This window comes from Leptosomus discolor, chromosome 12 (assembly GCF_034619465.1).
Source record: "Leptosomus discolor isolate bLepDis1 chromosome 12, bLepDis1.hap2, whole genome shotgun sequence".
Classification (NCBI taxonomy): Eukaryota; Metazoa; Chordata; class Aves; order Leptosomiformes; family Leptosomidae; genus Leptosomus; species Leptosomus discolor.
The window spans coordinates 17,789,328-17,810,951 of NC_141402.1; the positions used below are offsets into that span (position 1 = coordinate 17,789,328).

Sequence of the window (21,624 nt, forward strand, 5' to 3'; positions counted from 1 at the left end):
CAGCAAAACCCTGGGCCTATGAGCCTTAGAGCAGCTGGAGGATTCAGAAGTGCAAGTATCACCTAAGCTAAAAAAAAAAAAAAAAAAAGAAAAAAAAAAAAGAGAGAGCAGGACAGGAGGGAGGTGGGAACTGGAGAACTGGAGAGAGAATTTCTGCCAGAGAAATCAAGAACAAGAAGCCCTGTACCACAGAACTTCAATTTCTGATGCAGGTCAGGGTGGGCTTGTGAGCGCCGCATCTGCAACCTACAGGGGCAATGGGAGCAAGCTGCTCAGTAAATGAAACAACATATATCTTACAGACCTTACACAAAAGCTATACTGTAGCTCCTTTGGAAACAAGGGTAATTGCACACCTCTTGTGTTATCTTTGGATAACACTGTAATTAGTATGTGTCATCACTCTAGCCATGATTAAAATAATTACCGTAAAAAGTCCCTTGTAAGTAGCATTTACTGTTCCGGTTTCCAAACATGTACAGGATTTTATTTTTTTTATTTTTTTTTTTAAGAGTGTAATTGCTTTCTCTGTTCACAGCTCAACTCAACGCTGTTTCCCCACCCACTTTCCACTTTACGCAGATATCTGATGTTGTAGCAAAACTTTAACGTGTGTGAAATACTTACAGCTCTTCCAAATAGGGAAAGTTCTTGAACGCATCCTCTGGTAGCCTTGTGATGTTATTCATACTGATATCTCTGCAGAAGAAGAAATACAGATTTATTAATTAATAAACAGGAAGGGAGTTTTACACTCTAGGAAAAGGAGGAGAAAAAGAAAGCCTAATCAGATGCTATGATAACAGAAAAAAAAATACTCTAGCATCACACAGTAGTACCTCTTTCTAGAAAGTTTGGCTTGCAAATTTCAACGCACGGTAATTTGAGAATCCAGTTGCAGAGACTGATATAATGGAAAGTTGATAAAAACGTTTTCTGACATCTCTAAGCAAAATAATTACCATGAAACGACAAGGTATGCATGCATGGAAGAGGCTCTATGGTACTGTTATCCCCAGTACTAATTTTTACCACCTTACATATGCATACAATTTTAACACGGATGATTAAGACTGCTCCAAAACCACAGCATATGAAAAAAAAAAAGAAAAAAAAGATTGTGACCACCCACCACGCAAATTTTCATCCCACAATGTCTTTAAAAAAATTGAATACATGCATTGGGACTTAATAAAGAGCTTCTGGCAAACACGGCTTCTGGAACAACTGACAAGAATAGCAGAAACATGTCCTAGCTCTACCACAGTACTTTTTTTTTCCCCCCTACAAAACCTATAGAAGTCCTCGAGGTAATAGTTTTAAGCAGATTTCATTCTCAGTCCATGAGCAGAGACAGGCCAGCAGCAAGTGCTTACATGATAGGTATGCAGACCTGTTCAGCTTTTTTCTTTCCGAAGGAGCAATAAGTGGCAAACTTGGTGCCATCACCTCAGTTCACACCTACAGAACCATCACAGATAATCCAGTCCTAAAGCAAGTTGTTACTCAATGTGAGTAAAAGTAGCACAAAAACAATTCAGTTTGATAATTAAACTAATAACTGCCTAACAATTCATGACATAACCCAAGTTCTTACTCTCCACTTGGTTACTGCTTTTTTTGTTGCTTTGTTTTTTTCATATGTAGTTTAACAAGCAATTCAGCAAGACTCATTATTGCGGCCCTCCCAGCTTCCTTCTGCTTGCTGTCTTCCACACGTTGTTCTCCAGCATCTGTGCGCCACCTCCCCACGTATTTCAGGTAAAAAGCAAACAAACAAAAAAACAAACCACCCCTTCCATCTCACTGATAGCCAGCATGTACCACTGAAGCTCCTGCATGAACACCTGAAGGGCCAGCGACTGCCTGCAGGACAGCAGATTTTGTTTGCCACCTAAAAAGCTCAACCTGAGAATAAAGTACCAGCCCTTGCCTACTGCCAAGGCAGATATTCTTAAGCCCAACCATAGCCACCACTATTTTTAAAACTTCTGCCTCAACTGGAATTACTATTTCTTCTGATAAGGCAAAGAAAGGTCTATTTAGACTCTTCCTGCTATACTGGAGGGCGCAAATCCCTGAAGAACTATTTCGTATCAGCAAAACAACCCCCGTTCACGTTCAGGATATCTTCCATGGCTCCCACCCATGACAGGACCTGGTGCTGACTTTAGGAGGTTCAGAGTCAGGCTCCTAAGAGGAGCAAGGAGCACGCAGAGGGGTTGGGGCTGCTTCTGAGCAAATAGCGTCTTGGGACATTTGTGCCTTCTTTCATGCTGTGACTAACTGAATGCCATGTCAGTACCACATAACCGACCAAAAATGCGGCAGCAGCTAATTAAACCACTTTTTGCAAGGAGTGCCCATGTTATTCCTCCAGTTGCCAGACCATAATGTCTAACATAGCTCATTAAAAAAAGTTTCCTTATTTATACTGACAACAGAATGCACTATATAAAAAAAAACACCCCCATAGTTACTGGGAAAAAAAAATATTTTTTTCCCCACAGCAGTTGACAATGTCAACTGATGTCAGTGAATTTATGCTGAGATTAACAAGTAACTGGCAACTAGTCTGCTGCCCCTGACCGAGCAGCACAGGCCCCCAGCCGCCACCAACGCGAACACTGCACTCTTATATTCAATCTAGATGCAATTGTTTCTTTAAACTCAATGTTTATTAAAAAGCAGGCCAAAACTTCATTCCTCATACCCCAGTGTAAACCAAGAGAGTTACTCCTCAGCAGCTGTTAAGTGTATACTAACATAACTCAAGAGCAATGGAGATCAAAATAAGGTTCAGCACATCCAAAACAAACCCAATTGTGAGAAAAGAGCAAGAAAATCCACTATGGCACAACAGACTCCTTCACTAAGCTCCAGAAGGAGTTGGACTGGAGATGATTTGTTTCTGAACTCTACAGCCTGTGTGCTTTAAGAGTGCTTTGTGTCTCAGCAGCAGCTTGGGTACCATAAGATGCTGCAGTTGCTGCGGGGGATGTTTTTCTTCTTGTGCAGGAAAGTAAATACAAGCATCAGATACACGAATCGTCAGCTGTCTGCTCCACAGGAGTTTGCAACTTTCATTCTCCCTACCCCCCCCCCCCCCCCAAACATTTTTCAAATTGTCATGAATACACACATTTCACACATCCAGGCTAGTCCTCTCCTTTCCAGTGGACTACACATCCCCATCCAGTGTCATCAGGGAATCATGCATGAATAGGGCAGAAGGGTAAGAAGGGAGGGGAGACCCTACATGAATCCTAAGTAAGTGACCTGTGAAAGAAAATCACAACTCTCCAGGTGATATAAAACCCTGTTATTATATATACCATATTAAGTCATGGTAGTAAAAATAAGTCAACAGTACATATCATCAGGAAGCACTTTATGGATGACTATACATCGCTTTGTCAAGGTGACTGCAACCACAGTTGTTGCACTACATGATAGCTCTTCAGGACAGAAGTAGTAAGGAATCACATTCACCTGAAAGCAATGGCCTTGAAGCTTCCAGAGCTATAACGACCTGATCACAACAGAAGGATCATGTCAGCAGTTGCCTAATGCCCCATTTCAGCAGGACTACGCTGAAGGACCCATTCTGGATTGGGTTATTACATTCAGACACAAGTCCCCTAAAAACAGCACCAGACAAAGAAACCTTTTGACTGCCACCAGAAAAATACTCCAAAAACCTACAAACAAGACACCCAAAACCCCCTACACTTGCCCTAAATTTTACTGGTACACTGGAGTTCAGACTCAGTAACTGAAAGGCTGATCTTAAATTTCTTCTTCTTTCATCACTTTGCAGTATGATCCGTCAGCCCCAGCAACCTACAGCTCCGTCTTGCAATTAAACTCAGCCCCACGCTTGTATCTGGGACATTTTCCCTGTGAAGTGCAAAACTGACACAACAGCTTTAAGAGGGAAAGACAGGACAGCGACGCCATGGTTTTACACTGTAGATTTGTCAGGAAAATGAAGAAGTCGGGGGCAGACCTGCACCTTTCAGCAGTTGGCCATTAACCGGGCTTATCTGTACTAAGCAGCCAGGCTAAACCTTCTCTCGCTAACTGAGGCAGGTCAGGGCATGATCAGGCAAGGAGCTGGCATCGAAACTAAAACGATGAGCAGCCGAAGGTGGCAACCTCTTTAGCAAGAGGAGGCTGCATCTCAGGGATAACATGAATCACAGCCTTATAGTCACAATTAGTTTCGCCATTTCAGGTAGGAGGGATGTAACACCAGAACATAAACACAACTGTGCTTCCTCCTACAGTGCTACTGCTGCCCCAGCTGCAGTTTTCCACGATAAATAAGGCTCATGCACTCGGTCAGAAGTTTTGTCCTTCTTCCAGGAAGGTACTACAGAAAAGACCAAAAAAAAAAAAAAAAAAGAAAAAGAAAAAGACAAAACCCACACAACTAAAACAAGCAGCTTAAAGAAACCTATTGAAAATGTTACTTTACCATCCCAGGTACTGCAGAGAGTAATTTTTACAGGCTAAAGGTGAAAAATCAAGCCATGGTACTCCAGCAGTCATTTGCTGTCTTCACCCTGCTTCAGTAGAACCCTTCAGGTTACCCTGACAATTACTTCAATCTTTATTTCCAGCGTAGTTTAGCAAAGTCCCCTGCTTTCATCTAACACGGAAACACTTCAAAGTCTTTAAAAATACTTGTACGTATACTAAGCAGCAAGGACACGAAAAGCTATGAAAACCTCCCTCTTTCGAAAAGAGACATCAAATGAGAGAAATTAACTTGGGAGAGGAAAGCACCTTCACAGTAAAAACACAAAGCACCACATCTCCTCTCTGCATAAAGCAGGAGATTAAACTACTCTTAAAGCAACCAGCAGTGGAGATTTCAGAAACCTGAACTAACTTAAACTTGTTTTTATTATACTCCTGTGCAAGAATTCCAGTTCCTGATGGAAAGTTTTGGTTGGGTTGGTTTGTTGGGTTTTTTTAAGGGTTCTTTATTGTACCACTAACCAAAGCCAAACTTCCCCAGATTTTAGGACGAGCAGAAATACTTCATATCTTGAATGGCAACTTACTAATTCTCTCACATTTAAAAAAAATAAACTCTTATTTATCTTTAGAAAGTAGCTTCAGTCACAGCTTTCTCCAGTGGTATCACACAGGACAGTTAAGATGCACAGCATGTCATAGCATCCCCCGCAGGGCACAGAGAGCTTTCTCTCTCATTTTAAAGTAGTGCCTCTACCACAAAGTAGCCTGACCCTTGTTAGATTTATCCTAAACATCTTTCTTACCGATTGCCAGAGCAGGACTCTGGCTGGAAAGGACAGCTGACTAGAGATGTCGGAAACAGAGGAGAGGGACAGTAATTCTTGCGCTAGAAGAAAAGCTGCAACAACAAAGAGGGACCACAAAAATGGAAACACAGAATTCCTGTAGAGGCTACAGAAAGCACAGGCAAAAATGATGACTAAATTAGCCCAAGACACAGGCAGAGAATGAAAGCCACTATCAGTTATCGAAACAAAACCAACGCCAGCGTCTCAGGACTGAGGGACATGGAGCTGCAACAATACCTACTGCTCTTCACTGCGTCTCCCAGGCCAAAAGGCGTGCATGTTTTAGGCAAAGAAACCTCCCTTGCTACCCAGCTCTGGTGTGCTGGCATGTCTCCTAAAACTCACAGGAGATGCCAATGGTACACTTTCTAGCTGTGTTGCAGCCTCAGCTACCCACACTCGGGTCTGCACCGAACTGGGGGCTTACAGACCTTTCCACCACGTTTGTGCAGTGCATCCCAAGGCACGCTAGCGACCTAAAATACTCCACTTTGTAAAAAAGGCCTTAAGCCAGAAAAACATGAAATGTCTACCTACAGAAAAGGAAAATTAGATCTCGGCCAAACCCAATTGAGATTGGCTGCTTAAAAAGTAAATCAAAATACTCCCCTGTACTCCCCTGCATTTCAGCAATAGCCAACTTCTTTCTGATTCTCCACCTAGCCTCTACCTTTTGTGAAGTTTAGAAGGGAAGGGGGAGAGGGAGAGCAAGAGAGGAGTGTTTGTTGAAGGAAAGAAGATCATGTTTCAACAAGGCACCTTTAAAATCCTATGAAATACTCCCTCTGAGCAAGCTTAACCTGTTTGCTGATAGATAATAGCATGTAATACTGTAGGCTCCATTCAGTCTTTTCCAAGGTCTGGGCCCTCTGCCACCGAGTTATTTAATTATAACACTTACAAAATGATTTAGGCAGAGCTATCTATATTTGAATAAAGCCCTCCTACCTACTTGTACAAAACCATTAGGTAAAAGGTCTCAATCTTATGTAAAATTCCCGAGGTAGTACCCTGATCCAGCTTCAGTAGTACTAGGAAAAGCTGTTAGTATTTTTAGAAACTACGTTAAATAAGCCAGGTTATTGCAAAGGCAGGTCAACATGACACTGGAAAACACTCAGCAGCAATTAGCCACCCATTACCACTGGGACCACTGATATGTGGATAATGTCCTGCCTACATTAACACTGGTGAAGATCAACAGGACAAAGGAGCAGATATTTTTCTTAGTACACCAGACCAACAATTCTCCGCCGATTACCCAAAAAAAAAAAAGGGACAGAAGTATACGTAGCTGTACGGTGATGGTCAGTGCTTCCAATTCAGTCCAGGTCACATCTGCAGTAACCAGGAGAACTGCCTGGTGGTGGGGCAGCAAGGAGGGGCAGAGGAGCTGGAGTGAAGGGTTGCCGGGGGAGACAAGAAATCAGGGAAACTCAAGGTTAGACCCATCTAAGTTGTACTGCAGCGCTACAGTCTTGATGAAACGCATTCGGTGCTGAACTCCTTGTAGGAACATGCTCACACAATGAAAATCAATGTAATTTTCAAATCACACACCTCAACAGCGAGTCCCAGGGGAGACCAGGAGCTGAATTACACCCCTGCTTTAGACCTACTTTCCCATTTAGCCAGCTCCTTCAGGATGAACATAAAACCACTGAAGGGATGGAGTAAATGAGTGTGCATTAATACTGTCCCATGTCTTAATCATATTCCGTATGTGATGAAAGCATAGAAAGCCTAGAGGACCAGCAAGGGAATTCTAATTAAACTCATTCAATTAAAAAGTTCAGGGTTTTTGTTTGTTTGTTTTACTGTATCTTCCGGATAACAAGAAGCAAACAATTCTCTTCCAGAAGACCACCTCACAACTACTGCTTTGAACAGTAACTGCCTGCACTGTGAATCCATTGAATGCAGCTAAAATTCAAGGATAAATATTACATGCAGACATGTCAACCCCAACAGCTAGAAATCATGAGCAGGGGCCAAACAAGTATCAGGCAAAGAAAAGATGCTGTTTACAGAGGAGCCTACACTTGGAAAGTGTTTGAGCTTGCAATGGTGTTTTGAGTTTTTAAAAAGTTAAAGTAAAACACTGAGTAATTAATTTCTTACCTTTTATAGAGTACCTACATCTAATACTACAAGGTTTGGCTACCTCAGCCTATACTAGCTAACATTTATACGGTAATAGCACGCTGATGCCTCAATACATTCAACTGGTATTGTATTTAAAATTTACCTTCTCCCAATTTCTGACAAGGTCTGAACATCTACCAGTGCCCCTCTCAGATCCAGCATGAAGGGCCCAGCTCAATCTCTGGGGATGCCAACAGCCAGGACTCTGCAGTATTAAATATCCCATACCCTCCAATCCTTACTGCCATGCTCCAACACATTTTTCTCTATCTGATCCTCCTCTACTGTTCCTTTTAACATGGATGAAGATGTTAATGATAAAACAAAATGGAAGACTTGAATTTTTGCATTCACGTACATTTTTCTCCTTGTGATTCTCTCTCCCCCCAATGGTCCTACTGCCTCTGACGTATCACAGAGACCTTTAACACTTAAAAAGCACAAAAAAGCACAGTTAACATGTTCTATATTCACAGCCCATTGTCCAGTCACAAAAAGCCTATCAGCCATATCATTTTTTCATTTATGAGCATGCTTCCTTTTCCACTTCTTCTAGGAAACATTCTTGTAAGAAAGGAAATATCCAAATAGTTAAAGCCTTAGTCAACATCTGCTGTGACTGGCTAAATAAGACACAGGTTGCATTCCCACCCAGCAAATACACTTGCCATTTCCTAAGCACCCATGCTATCTCTCTAATGAGCACAACGTCTTATCATCTGTTGTTTGTACTGCAACAAGAAGCTAAGGGCCCTAGTTCAACATGTCAGCGTGATTGGCACTGTACAAATACACAGTTGGAGACACTCCTCACCTGGAAGAGTTTGCTGTTTAAATGGACAAGACAAACAGCATGGGAGGGAAAACAGGCATGTAGAGGTGAAGCAACCTGCCCAAAGTCCCCAGCAGAGCATGGAGCCCCCAGGTTGCCCAATGCTGCTTTCATGTGCTATGCTCAGCTACTACCCACCATGTCCTTTTCAAAACAAATTAATTACCTTTCTTTTATATATATATTTTTTTTTAAGCAGAAAAACAAGACAGGAGACTGCTCTGACAGTTTCTCATACGCTAGGTTCACTCCATTTGGTAGCAGCGGAAAGAAATTACACTCTAATAGCTATGCAAGCAGCTAACATGCAATGTTTCCATCCACTTTTCTGTGGCTCAAACTAACCGGAACGTTTGTGTGACCACTCACTTGGGGATGAAGCACTTAACATGCTTTTTCATGGAAGAAACCAAACTTCAGACTACCCACCAACCCTGGCTATTAGAGGGGATTGAGATATTCAGAAGTTTTAGAAAATAGGGGTACATGGAGTCCTTTTTCAGTACAAATAGGAAAAAAAAAAAAGCATATAAATCCTGTTGATTCCAGTAAGCTTTTGGCATTCTGCTGAAGCAAGACCTACAACATTTTCACTGACAGCCACAGAAAGGCTGAAAAATTTCAGACAGGTCTGTTCCTGCAAGAGAAGCAACATCCCCCTCTTTCCCCCACCATATTTGTAAGTTATTTCTCCTGCCTCCTCCTTCCCATGTCACATCAACCTGTTGGGACTTTTTTTTTCTTCCAACATGGTGTCTTAGCTTTCTTTCAGACACAGTAACTAGCTCTAATGTACCCTATTCATGTGCCAATCAAGCCATCATCAAGATCTTAGAGAGAACAATACTTGTATGCAAAGACCTATTTTGAACTGGTATTTGAGTCACTGCAGGCCAGCCATTAAGCAATCACACATACGGTTAATGGCCTCTGTTGACACATGGTGGGGAATTAACCCAGAAAAAAAATTCCACTGCATTATTATGAAAGAGATCGTATCCTGGAATAGGAATATAGCGCCAGTTAACACGCTCTTTGGTTAATTTTTAAGAGCCACACGTTTGGTGCAGATTACGAGCTGAAGGAAGGGCTTACTGTAAACTGGAGGAGGAAACAAAATGTCTTTCGGTGCAAGAGTATTTCCCTTACACAGTTAGAGATTATTTATAACAGAGAGTAAAAACATGCATTATTCACAGTTCATAATTATTTACTCTCCAGAATACAGAAACGCCATGGAATTGAGTAAAAAAAATAAATAAATCAGGCCATGAGTGCGACAGGCACGTTAATCAAGACGTCTGAGGGCAAGCTGATGCTGAGATACTCCTCCTATACCTATGAGTATCCATCGCAAAATGCAAATAACCAACATGTGCAAGACCATGAAGCCCAGAGACAGAGTGGGGACTCAGATCATCCATGTCCCTGATCTGTAACCAACCTCACGTGTCCTGCTACCACCCAAACTCCTGGTAGGGAAGCTCTCAGCATGGTTACATCACAACTTGAAAGTTTTAAAAAACCATTGATAAAACTTAACTTGGTTATCAAAGACTCCAAGACCAACTACAAATTAAAATATCAAAAAAAACCATTGTAAGTATTTGTTGATAATCCTCTCAGATTCACAGCCACTTGAGGTAACAGAGACTACAGGGGGACTTCAGGAGAGCAGCACAGCAGTCAAAATGTGCAAAGACCAACATTTTTCAGAGGACCACTGCAAAGCATCCTTGCCAGGCCGACTCATCACGCCCTGCAACTAGCACAGCAGATGAAGGGGATCAGGTCTAAGTGATGTAATTATGTTATGCTGATCGCGTGTTTTCTGCACTTTATCCAGCTTGTCTCCTGTCTCTCCTGACAGCAATGCTCGGGCTACACGTGAAGGAAAGGCAAGCTGTAAACCTGGCGGTGGAGCCTTTGGGTGCAAACATTCAAAATGGTGTCCTCCTATTAGTGATACTTTTTGCATTTCACTGACATGTCTTCCAGATATAGGAAACTATGAGGAATACTTTAACGCCTTCATCGCATTTAACAATAGTCCCAGCAAACCGCCTAGAATAACAGCTCTCCAGGTAAGGGGGCCTGGACCTGCGACCATCTCAGTCCAAAACACGTGCGTCTGAACCATTCATCACGACCATCGTCTTTGGCAAGACTTGAGATTCTGTGTAAAAGCCAGTAAAGGTAAGCAGAAGAATTTTATTTTTTTTTTTTTAATCCATAGGTCTCCACACATAAAGTGAAAAGGAGAATGCAGCAACGGGTTACATGCTTAAGGCTCCAACCTACTACATCCCAGAGTGTAGCTGTGTTTTCTTTCTGATGAAGGAAATTGGCTTATATTCCTACTGGTTTCCACCTCCACAGTGGAACTGTTTATGGGCAGCATTCTGTAATCAGATTATTATTATAATAATCTGGATTTAAACAGATTTCTGGGGTTTGGCCTTTTTTTTTTATATACATATCAGATGGGATTATCTGTTTTCTGTATAGCATGGCCTCAGAGAAAGCTCTTAGCAGCACTATGAAGCAGCAGACTCCTATGGTAGTAGGCAAGAGGAAAGGTACTGAAGGATACAGTGGGAACTTTGCACTAAAAAAAAAAAAAAAAAAAACGAAACACGTAGCTACACCTGCAACGAAATCAACACCAGATTCCCTAAAGGAGTTTTACAGAAAGGTATTCATCATGTTTTAACTAAATGAAGTTTAACACTGTGTTCACAACCAAGTTAAAATAGGGCAGCTTTGCCAGTTGCACAATTGTCCTTACCATCTCAGAGCCAAACTGAACCATCAACCACCACGACAACCACGTCATTTTTAAATGACTCTAACTTTGAATTTTCTTTAACGCATTGTCAGCCCCAGGTTAGACACAGATATCCGAGTTTTAATTTAAAGCACATATTGCTAAACCCGACAGAGTCACTTCGCACATGACTAAGCCAAGGTTTTGTTCATTACTATTGAGGAAGTTCTCAAGCATTTTTTCCTTATCGAAAACTTCCGTGAATAACCATTGCTGAAACACTAGGAACATCACCAAACTATGTAATCTAACCAGTTTAATGAGATCTGAATCCCCACCGCGCCCCCCCCCCCCCCCCCCCCAGTCTCGAGTCCCTGCTGCCACCAGCACAAACACCTACAAGGCACTTTTTGTTCCATTTAACAGCTTCAAGGGCAATTCCATAAAACTTAAACTGCCTCAACAGGAGCGTAGGGAGCCATACTCAGCCTTTGGACACTCAAGGACACCACATCTCTCTCCACCTAGCAACACAGTATTTACGACAACAAACGTTTCACACCAAAAGCTCCCCGTTACAACTCCGGACACAGACCTGCTGAGGTTCAGTTCCTTGCCCCAGCAGAGACTCATTTTGTGGGTTTGGACAGGTTGCTTCCCCTTCCCAAACCCCAGGTTCAAAGGAGAATAATCTTTACTGCATCTCTGCGAGGAAGGGGGAGGATAAAGCTACCGATGTTTCTGAGCTGTCCAGACAGAGCCCAGCACTTAAATCTGTTTACACTGATAGAAAAGCAGTGCTATCATTACACACACATATTCATAAAAAAAAAATCTTCTGTTACATTTTCACACTGTGTTTTTGCTCTGTTGCAAAAAGGGAACACAAACAGCTACAAACCCAATTTCATAAAAATGCCAACTTTAGTAACTCTAAGTACTTTGAATTTTATTCATTTTCTTCTGGTTTATTTTTGTCTCCTAGTCTGTCCCACCCAATGTTTAGAAAGCAACCTGAGCCTCAAAAGTCTGGGTAAGCCCTACATTTTTAGAAGGCTAAAAGCAAAAAAGCAAAACAAAATTGTTGTACTAGCACAGTCACTGATATGATGAAGAAAAAATGTAAACATCTCCATCAGTCCAAACGTATATACAACAGCTTTAGAATTTAAGAATTTTTTTCACTTACATGTAGCATGCAACTTGGATGTAACTAAAAATTATTTCTGGCAAAAAAAAAAAATCTCTTCCCGCAATACAGCACTATAATTATCCATATACTGTGGGAAAACTAAAAGCACACAGTACAGCTTTCTAGTGTCAAAATAGATTTCATGGCAGCACCTGGCATGGCCTTTATAGAACCAAACATGCTTTTACATAGCAATTTTCAAGGCATCTTAAAGTAGCTGACGAAGCATGAGCAGTTTTGATAAGATGTAAAACTTAGGTTTTGGAAATTCTTGATCATCAATTATTGCACAGTACTTTAACAGAAAAGCAATTCCCACTTCATGACACTTGAAGGATTAAAATCTGCCTGAAGTCTTCTGAAGTCTCCTGCATGTTAGCGTTCATGCGTGCTAAGACACAACCCTTGTGTTTCACTCGGGGAACCGTACCTCCAACACACAGTAAAGCGAGGGTTGCTGCCTATCGACAGGACATGTAGCTAAATACAAGAATCCAAACAGCCTTGTTGGCTTTGTACGAGCTTCCTGACCTTTTGAATTATACTGGTTTCAGTCTTTTTGATTTATTTGAGCTGGATGGCCATGTTCCCTACATGCTGAGCATCCACCCCACCCTTCAGTGAACCTTAGACGGGAATTGAAATGAAAGCTGCCCAAAATGTCTGCCAGGACTCTCTTAGAGAAGAGCTACAGGTTCAGCTTCTACTTCAACAGTACAGGACTGAACAAGGGATGTCGAGGACGCATCCAAAACCAATTTTATTTCTGCTTGTATAATGAGAGTGTCAGGAATTATCCCGTTCTTATCTGACTTATCACAGAGCTATCTATTTAATTTCAAGAAGCAAAACTTCATGTATGCTTTGCCTTGTGAAAACACACTATTCTTTCCTTGGAGGCCAAAGTTGTGTAGCTTTTATTTATCCTGCCCCCTGCATTTGCTGTCATCCTCAAGCTACATAATACACATCAAAGTTCAGGCTCTGCAGTGACAGCAGCACCTAGGGCTTGCCTATACGTAACAGTGGGTCTTCTCCCCCAAAGTCCGCAGTAAAAAAACTAGCTAGTGTTACTAACATTTGGGGAAGGGGAAAAAAAAATACACAAGTTACTACTCCATTGCTTTCCAAATTTGGCCACCAACTGGTCCTCTCTCCCAGAAGACGGACAGACTTGTTCTACTTCCTCCCCAGCCTCCCACCAGACAGAGCAGGGTCTTGCACTTTGGTGGAACATCAGATGGGGGAGGTTGCTTCCCCAAGAGCAGGGCTGCTCGCTCACTCCCTCCGACAGGCAAGCCAAGCCCCTGCACCCAGGAGACAGTCGCCCTTATCGTTGTCAAGGCACCCGTGTGCACGGCCCTCGCTGCCAGCGCTGCCCAGGCAGCTCCGCAGCACCACGCCTGTACGCATCTCGTGTTCGGGGGAGCTTGGCAAAGGTACGGCCCCACCGCTGACACCAGCCAGCAGATGACAAGTGCCCACAGAGGCACATCCCCTGACAGTCTGAGAGCCTCAAGCAAGGCTGCCTGCACCACGCTAAGCTCATGAGGGGCATGACTAACTTTCAATCAATGTGGGTTGGTGATATAGTGGAGACTGGCAGGAGCAGTCACATCTGTAGGCAACAAGCCATATAGCAAAAAAATATGTGCAGGAAAATAATCAGTCTGGACGAAGAGAAACCAACTGAAAGCACATAACCTCCTCTTTATGCAGCAAGAGAAGGAGGAATGTCCTTGTAGAGCTTCCACCTCCGAAGGTCAGAGGACAAAAGGCAGCCTCTCCTTCCACCTGCAGCAGAAAGCCACGTAAGATGAGGAACACCACCTTTTCCTTTTTTATACTATTATTATGAACTATGCGGAAATGCAGATTTTTAGATGGCTACGCAAAGAGGCCACCACAAACTACCTATCACAAACAACCTATCACAACCACAGACAGGCCTCCTGAGCAGCTAACATGCCAAGAAGTCTTTCAGCGTAACAAAGAAAGACAGATCAACTGAGACACGTGTCCTTACTCAAAATTTGCCCCAAACTGGAGGAGACTTTTCCAGAATCAAAATAGTTGGTGAACCTGGTTCTTCATCAACTGAGTCTTTTCACACATTTAAACTACAATTAGAGGCCCAAACAAAGAAATTTGGGGGAGGAAAGGAATAAATTTTGAATTACAAAAGCGAGAGTTGTGGGAATAGATATTATAATGTACTGGATGAACCAATAGAGATATGGGAGAAGGGGTGGCAAGTTTCAGGCACAGAGACTCTTTCTGAGGTCCCTAATGGCATGCAGGCACGCATTTTGCCGTCATAGGACTTCCTGCTAACCTGCAGAGGTTGTCCCTCTGTCACGACAGCACACAAAGCAGCCAGCACAGTCTGAGCTGGCAGCCGTAAGAGGGTTAATGTACACTGCACACCAATTAGAAAAACCCTATAGTTAAAATTAACTGCAATTGCAAAGAAAATAAGAGGGAAAAAAAGAAACCCAAAAAAACCTCACTCTCTCACAGGTCCAGAGAAAAAGCCAAGCACACTGTTAGCACAGGGAATCCAGCCCTTTACACATTCCCATTCCACACCAGGATATTCACAGTAGTTTTCAATAAACATCTACACAAGTCATTGGAGGAGAAAAAAAAAATTCTGTTTTCTTTCATACAATTCCACAAAAATAACTGTCATCACAACCATCCTTGTGGCAGAAAAGTCCATATTTGCCTGCAGTGAAATCCGTCTGCAGCTGCCCTGTGGAAAAGACAGCCAATAATTGGCTTCTTTCACCTCTGTTAACCACGAACAAAAGTGTCATTCAGCTCCCAAATGGACAGAAGGCACCAATGGATGGTCAGCTCGCTGAGCCAATGGGCTGGAATAACAATAACCCTGTAGCATTTTCTTTTTCCTTTTGTTTAGTCTTTCAAAGCCCTTAATTAAGACCCTCACAAAGCACCCCTACAGGCTTCTTTCAATGAGGCATTACACGCCTGTTTTCTTGTATTTAAGGAAGAAAAGTAACAGGGATTTCTGAAACACATTAAGCAGTACACACAATTTCCATGTATTCACAACTGAAATACTGTTACATTTTAGCTTTTAAATATTACCGTCAATAAAAAGAAGTCCAAGATTACTGTGCCCGCTCTTTGCTATACATCCCTTCCTACCGTAAGAAAAAAAATAAATACAGGTGGTCATAAATCTGGCATAACTGCAACAGCTCCCCCAAATCCATCGCAAGCCAGGAGCTCCCAAAATGAAGGCAAGTGGAACAACGCATGTTGATGAAACATCCCTGGGCATCCTGAAGCAGACAGCTGAGAAAGGACCGGGTGACACAGGGAACTAATTTGTTGAGACTGCACATGACGCACTGGCATTGTCTGAAAATCAGAGCTTGTGTAGGCTAAGGTACGTACCCTGCTGGGTTTAGTGGCCTCACGTACAATTAAATATCTGCTTGCACTTAATATATGTGAAGGTAATCTGTGCTCCATTATCTAGGACCGAGCTGATGCAATACCTTTGTATACTAAAGGGAACATTTGAGGGCCACCTCTGCATTCTGGCAGCACAGGCAGCCTCTGCATAACAGAAACGCTACAGAAACTTGCAGTATTTGAGCAAACAACGGCAGCTCTCTTCTTGAAGGACTCCTCCCCCAGACACAAACCAGGAATAGAACCGTTTTAAAACATCATTGAAATATCACCCTCATAGGTGCAGACTAGTTTGGGGAAACCCAGTCATCGAGTCCCTTCCCACTCCAAACCAGCCCAAGCGGCAGGCTAACACGGCGGCTGGTTTTTGTGGGGCACCCACGGTGTGCGGCAAGGGACGCGGGGCGGGTGGGGAGCACCAGGTACAACCATCACCTAACAAAGCCATCACCCGGCCAGTGATGGTCCAACCCCTCCAGTGTGCTGCCGTCTCTCTCCATTGTCTTGTAAATGTCCTTATCCTGTGAAAGGCAGCATATGGGCAGCTTCCTCGCAGGAGACCGGCCCAGCAATAGAAGGTCCAGCCAAAAACTACCAAAATCATTAGCAGAGGGTATTTTTCACGTCAAAGAACCCCAGGCTGAGGCTCTGGTAATCTCTAAAACGCTCCCTCCCCTGCAAGAAAATGGGAATAGCCTTTTTATGACTGACAGAAACCCCACGCAACAAGAAGAGAGAACAGAACAAAGACGTTTTTATTACTAACATCAATCTGAGCGAACACAAAAAGCACTGCCTTAAAATCCTCCTCTCTACACTACCTACGTATCCAGTAGGCATTCTTCAACAAGCACCACTTGCTATAAAGACTGCATGCGTCTCAGCAAAATGCAACTGGGTATAAACCAGCTAAGTCCTTTTTTTGTTGTTGTTTTTTTTTGGTTTGTTTTTTTTTTTAAATATACCAGAAAGTTAGCTGCTTGTATCTGTACTCACATAGTCAAGGAATGCCTTTCAGGAATGGTAATCTAGCAGCAGTACTCTGTGATTTTGCTTTTTTAAAAAACCAGACTGCCTATTTAGCTGTTATACACCAAAATACCTTCTAGCCTTACCTTAGACCACTGAATGAAGACCCCAACAAATAATACATGACTATCACCTGTCCTACCTGGTGTTCCTGTTTCCTACTACTACAAGAAAATATGATGTAACTGTACTAAAAGATAAAAACAACAAAAAAGAAAAGACAATGTCTGCATGACTTCGTTTTGAAGGCCTAAGTCCAAGTACACATTTTTGGAAAGCCTGTTCACAAGCCTTTATGAGAACATGTTGTATCACTGACCTTGACAGAGCTTCAACATCGATCAAGCAGGAGTTTGCTCTAAAGTTCTGTTGTATTACTGACAATTTCTGTGATTATTTACCACAGCAGTTCACCAGAGACTCCTCTCTAGCAGCAAAGAGCAAGAAAAGTAATTAAAATTCTGAAAACGAACATGAAATGTCATTCTACATGCATCCAATGCATCAGCTACAACCCAAATTCATATCGCACTAAGAAAAATCTCACAAGAGCATCTGATAATATCTGATAAAACTGCAATATAATGTGAAATTATGCCACTGCAATATAATGTAAAAAAGCCAAACAAGACCCAGCCCCTCCCATGCCTCAAGAAGCCCCCCACAAAGCACCAGTTAGCAGCACTCTTACAAAGAGTAAGGCTTGCCTCTCACTAGTTGCATGGCTCAGCAGCCAGGACAGGGGGATCTCAGTACCTAAGCTGCTACTGTCTTAAAAATAACCCACAACACAACAAACAAACAAAAAACCCCAACAAAAAAAACAAACACCACCCCCAAAAAACTGTCCGGACAGCAGAAGCACTCGCCAGCATGACTTGGTTCGTTAGGAATCACATGCCAAACTGGATAGTTGTGCTAACCAAATTTAGCAGTATAGCTCTGGACTTCTAGATTCTGCCCTAACACGAATAAAAATAATAATACTTACCATTGCTGACCCAAGAATATAAAGCAATAAAAAATGAGCATACTTTCTGATTTTTAAGAAAAATATGTACAAGCAAATGAAATCTTCTACAGAAACTCTCAGCCAAAAAAACGTAATAGACACCACTTGCCATTATAAATTAAAAAAGGTCAAAGAAACACTTATTACTAGTAATTTTCTTGAAAAGATTAAGTTCCCTCTTCAGTTTAACTCTATTCTCAGTATTTACATGAGTACGCCTATTTAAAACTGAGTAGATTTTAATCACTAAGCTGTCAAGAAAATACCAGCATGCTTAATGCAAACAGAACATTACAAGTATTTACACGAAAAACAAAGAGCTACCACGTTAGCTATCCAGCCCACACTCAGCAACAGAGATTAAGGCTTGTCAAGTTTAATCACGTACCTAGGATCAATTCTTTACAGAAACACATCTAATGCATGTGTGATGGAAAAGCAAGCGACCCACAAAAGGCAATCAAGTAATCCACCTGTACTTCTAGCCTGCTTGTAGGCAGAAAAAGCACATGCATCTTTTCGACAATACGCATTTTACGGATGAACTCCAAGAAGAAAACTGGCCTTGCGAACCCCTGTCTCCTTGGCTATCTCCACAAAACAAACATGGGCATATTTTCACTTCATCATAGCTATCCTACAGGCAAGGAAACACTCCAGCTCTTCCCTAAAGGCCACCCAGTCAATGTAAATGCCTTTTTGATGTATAAACCTATGCTGCAGTGAAGACAACTATAATGCATGCAAGGTGGACAAAGAATACCCCTCCCAAGCTCCATTAATAAAAAGAACTGGTTTTTCTTGTTCTCACTTGTTTCAAAGAAGTCCGGTTTCTTCTGCCTTGAAAGACTGGGTTTTACTGAATCAGTAAATCAGGGCCAGTAAAACTTGCCATGCAGCTCAGAACCTAACACAGACACCTCAGTGCTATGGACACTGTTTTCCCCATTACCAATTTCATCATTTACTACCATCAACACATCAATCCTTCCACTCTATCACAGCAAAACTTGGAAGATGCTATTAAAAAAAAAAAATAAATTAACCCCCTGAAAGTTGAGAAGGTGAAAAGGTTTTTATTGAAACTGGCAAACCATATCCTCTTTTCGTTTTTAATAACAATACACCCATTAACGTCAACAGTTAAGCTACCAGAAATGAAGTAGTGCTCCGCAATTATGGCGTCAGATCCCACAATAAATACCAACACATGTTATATTCACTATCAAATCTGAAAACTATAAAGCAGGTGTAGTTTACTACACCTGTAATTTAGTTTTAGTAGAGGGACAAGTAATGCCACAAAGGATCAAAGATTAGAGCTTTAAGAGACTTCCTTAAAATAAAAGGTGAGAAAACATTCAAAACATGATCACTTTTTGTCTATGTTTAAACAAACACCAGGATAAGAAGGTGGCAGTGTAATTTTAAAACATACATAGCTTTGTCATGTTCAAAACAATTTATTTTTTCCACATACATGAAGACGGTCAATTTTACAATTGTATTTACTTACTGTGTAATTAATACTAGAGTTAAATAATTATTTCATCTTAATAAGAGCACTAAATATTCAGATATCCAAGAGAAATGGAACCTTTTGCTACTTTTCATTATATTTACCACAAAATAGTTATAATAATGTAAGGACTATTTACAGTAAACATGGTAGAGAAGGAAGCATCCCCATCCCTTTGACATATCAGATTGTATTTTGTATAGCATACAGATTAACGTAAGCTGCAGAAGACAAAGCTTTTTGAACCAATTCTGTGCCACGCATTACAAGAAACGATGCCATACCTCCTCTAACTACCACCGACCTAAATTAAAAAACCCATATTTTAACAAAGAATGTATGCACTTCATTCCTGTTGGTCTTTACTATTCTTATTTTCCTTTCACTCCTCCATACTATGTATTAGGAAGGACAGCATGAGGAACAATCAGAAGGATATAATCCTGAGAAATTTCCACAAGATTAAATATGCATTTCTTTGCTATCACAGGAGCAATCAGTCTGGCAGCAATGCATCACATTCATCTCATAAGGAGTCATTCTCTTTTGACATTTAAATAGTGTATGACTAAAGAACGGCAGCTAGTAGAAAGAAATGGCTTAATTAATAGATGTTATTTGCTAACTTAAATGTTCTTTCCCTTTTACCTGTATCACCCCACTACAGTATCAAAGTAGGGTGTAAACTGATGCTTTTCTGCTGAACTCGTACCACCTTTAGTTAAGGAACAAACATTTAGAGCTTGCTAATTCAGTACATCTAGTAGTTGAGTTTCAGCAAACTGAAGCTTAACATGCTCTGTAAAAGGTATAAATTACGTTTCCAAGACAGCTCCAGGCACTGCCTTGTTTGGAGTTGCTTACCGAGCAACTATGTTGCTCCAAACAAACTAGTGTGCAGAAGGGTAAAGGGCAGTGAAGGTAATTATTGGAAGGAAATCTCTCTGTAGGCCAGAAAAGAATAATTAAGCTTGTGCATGTTAAATCACATGGGGAAGCGAACACTGAAGTAACTGCACATAAGCGACAGCAAGACCCATCTACAACCTTCTTGAAAGGAAATGAAGGCAGTGGGTAAGCTAAAGCAGGATTGTTTAGGCAACACGAAGGCAGTATCCCCAAACTTCATCCATGGGTCTTTGTATAAATGTACAAGTTTCCCCTGCACACACACACACACAAACACGCCCCCCCCCAGCAGAGAACACGTTCAGTAACCCAGTAATTAAATGAGTGTGCTGAAACCCAAAGCAGTTAAACTGCATTCTGCAAGCCTGGATCCAACATAGTTTACCTATTGCTCATTAATCTCTCCACAGATAATATCTTTTTAACAGTTAAAAATGCTTAAAATATGACCAAGATTTTGAATGTTTAAGATGCCTCTTGTCAAGCTTTGACCACCACGGTGTTTTGGAAACTGCCTTGTCTAAATGAATGCAACATAAGGGAACAAGTGCGATGAGTTTCTAGTCTAGTCCTTCCTCAAAAGCCTTGGGCTATTGTGTGAAAACTTAATGGAAGTCATTTGCACAACCCTGAAAAGCTGCTGAAGAAAAGCTGTAACAGAATCTCCTCCTTCTGAGTTGCGTATCTGGGGAAAACGGCCTTTCTAAGACATCAGCAATGCGCTGTTGCTGCCGACAAGATGGCAGCAGAATCGGGGTTGTTTGTGGTTTTAATCACCCAGGCTCTTGGTTGTTATCTGCTGAAGCTTCTTGGATGATCTGCGTATATCCTCTGAAAATATACTATGTGCTCACCGCATTTAAAATACAAAGCAAATACGGAGCAATACTCTCTACTTCTAACATACTCTGCACTGCAGGGAGATCTGAACCAAAAAGAGACTACTTTGTAATGACAGGTTCAGAAGCAATTCCATTTAAGGCCATGCCTGTGTGCTTGAGCTCCAAAAGGAGAGAAGCAAAATGTATAACGTAGACAGACCTTAAGGCTTTCCCAATAATCTTGCAGATATGAATTGTTAAGAGATCTGCTATCATCCTCAAAAGAAGTGTCTGCTAGCCTGTTCCGCTGTGAGAACCTTTCTGCCTCCATTACCAAACTTTGCAACTGCCTCTTAACACTTTCAGCATCGCCCTTAGATTAGCTTTCAAAGCTGGGTATCTCCACACACCAAGAGATTTCCATCAATGGACAACAGAACTCAACAGAACAATGTCTGGGCAGGGAACCTCACCACAATCACACATAAGGCTTGCACTGCAATGCAAGCATAACGGGCACGGCTCAAATCCTGAAGCAGGGTGCAACTACTAAACAGTTTTTCTTTCTTTAAATCAGAGATGCAAAGGATTTTTGTAACATGAAACATGGTCATA

General features: G+C 41.7%; 1 protein-coding gene across 1 annotated transcript in view; it reads right to left on the bottom strand.

The window, feature by feature from the left end:
• The window catches only part of LGR4 (leucine rich repeat containing G protein-coupled receptor 4), a 77,219-nt gene that overhangs the window by 43,079 nt on the left and 12,516 nt on the right, over positions 1-21,624 (bottom strand). Inside the window, exon 2 of the mRNA XM_086472035.1 lies at positions 628-699. Within this exon, the coding sequence (XP_086328161.1) occupies positions 628-699 (72 nt within the window). The remainder of the gene's footprint in view (positions 1-627; positions 700-21,624) is intronic.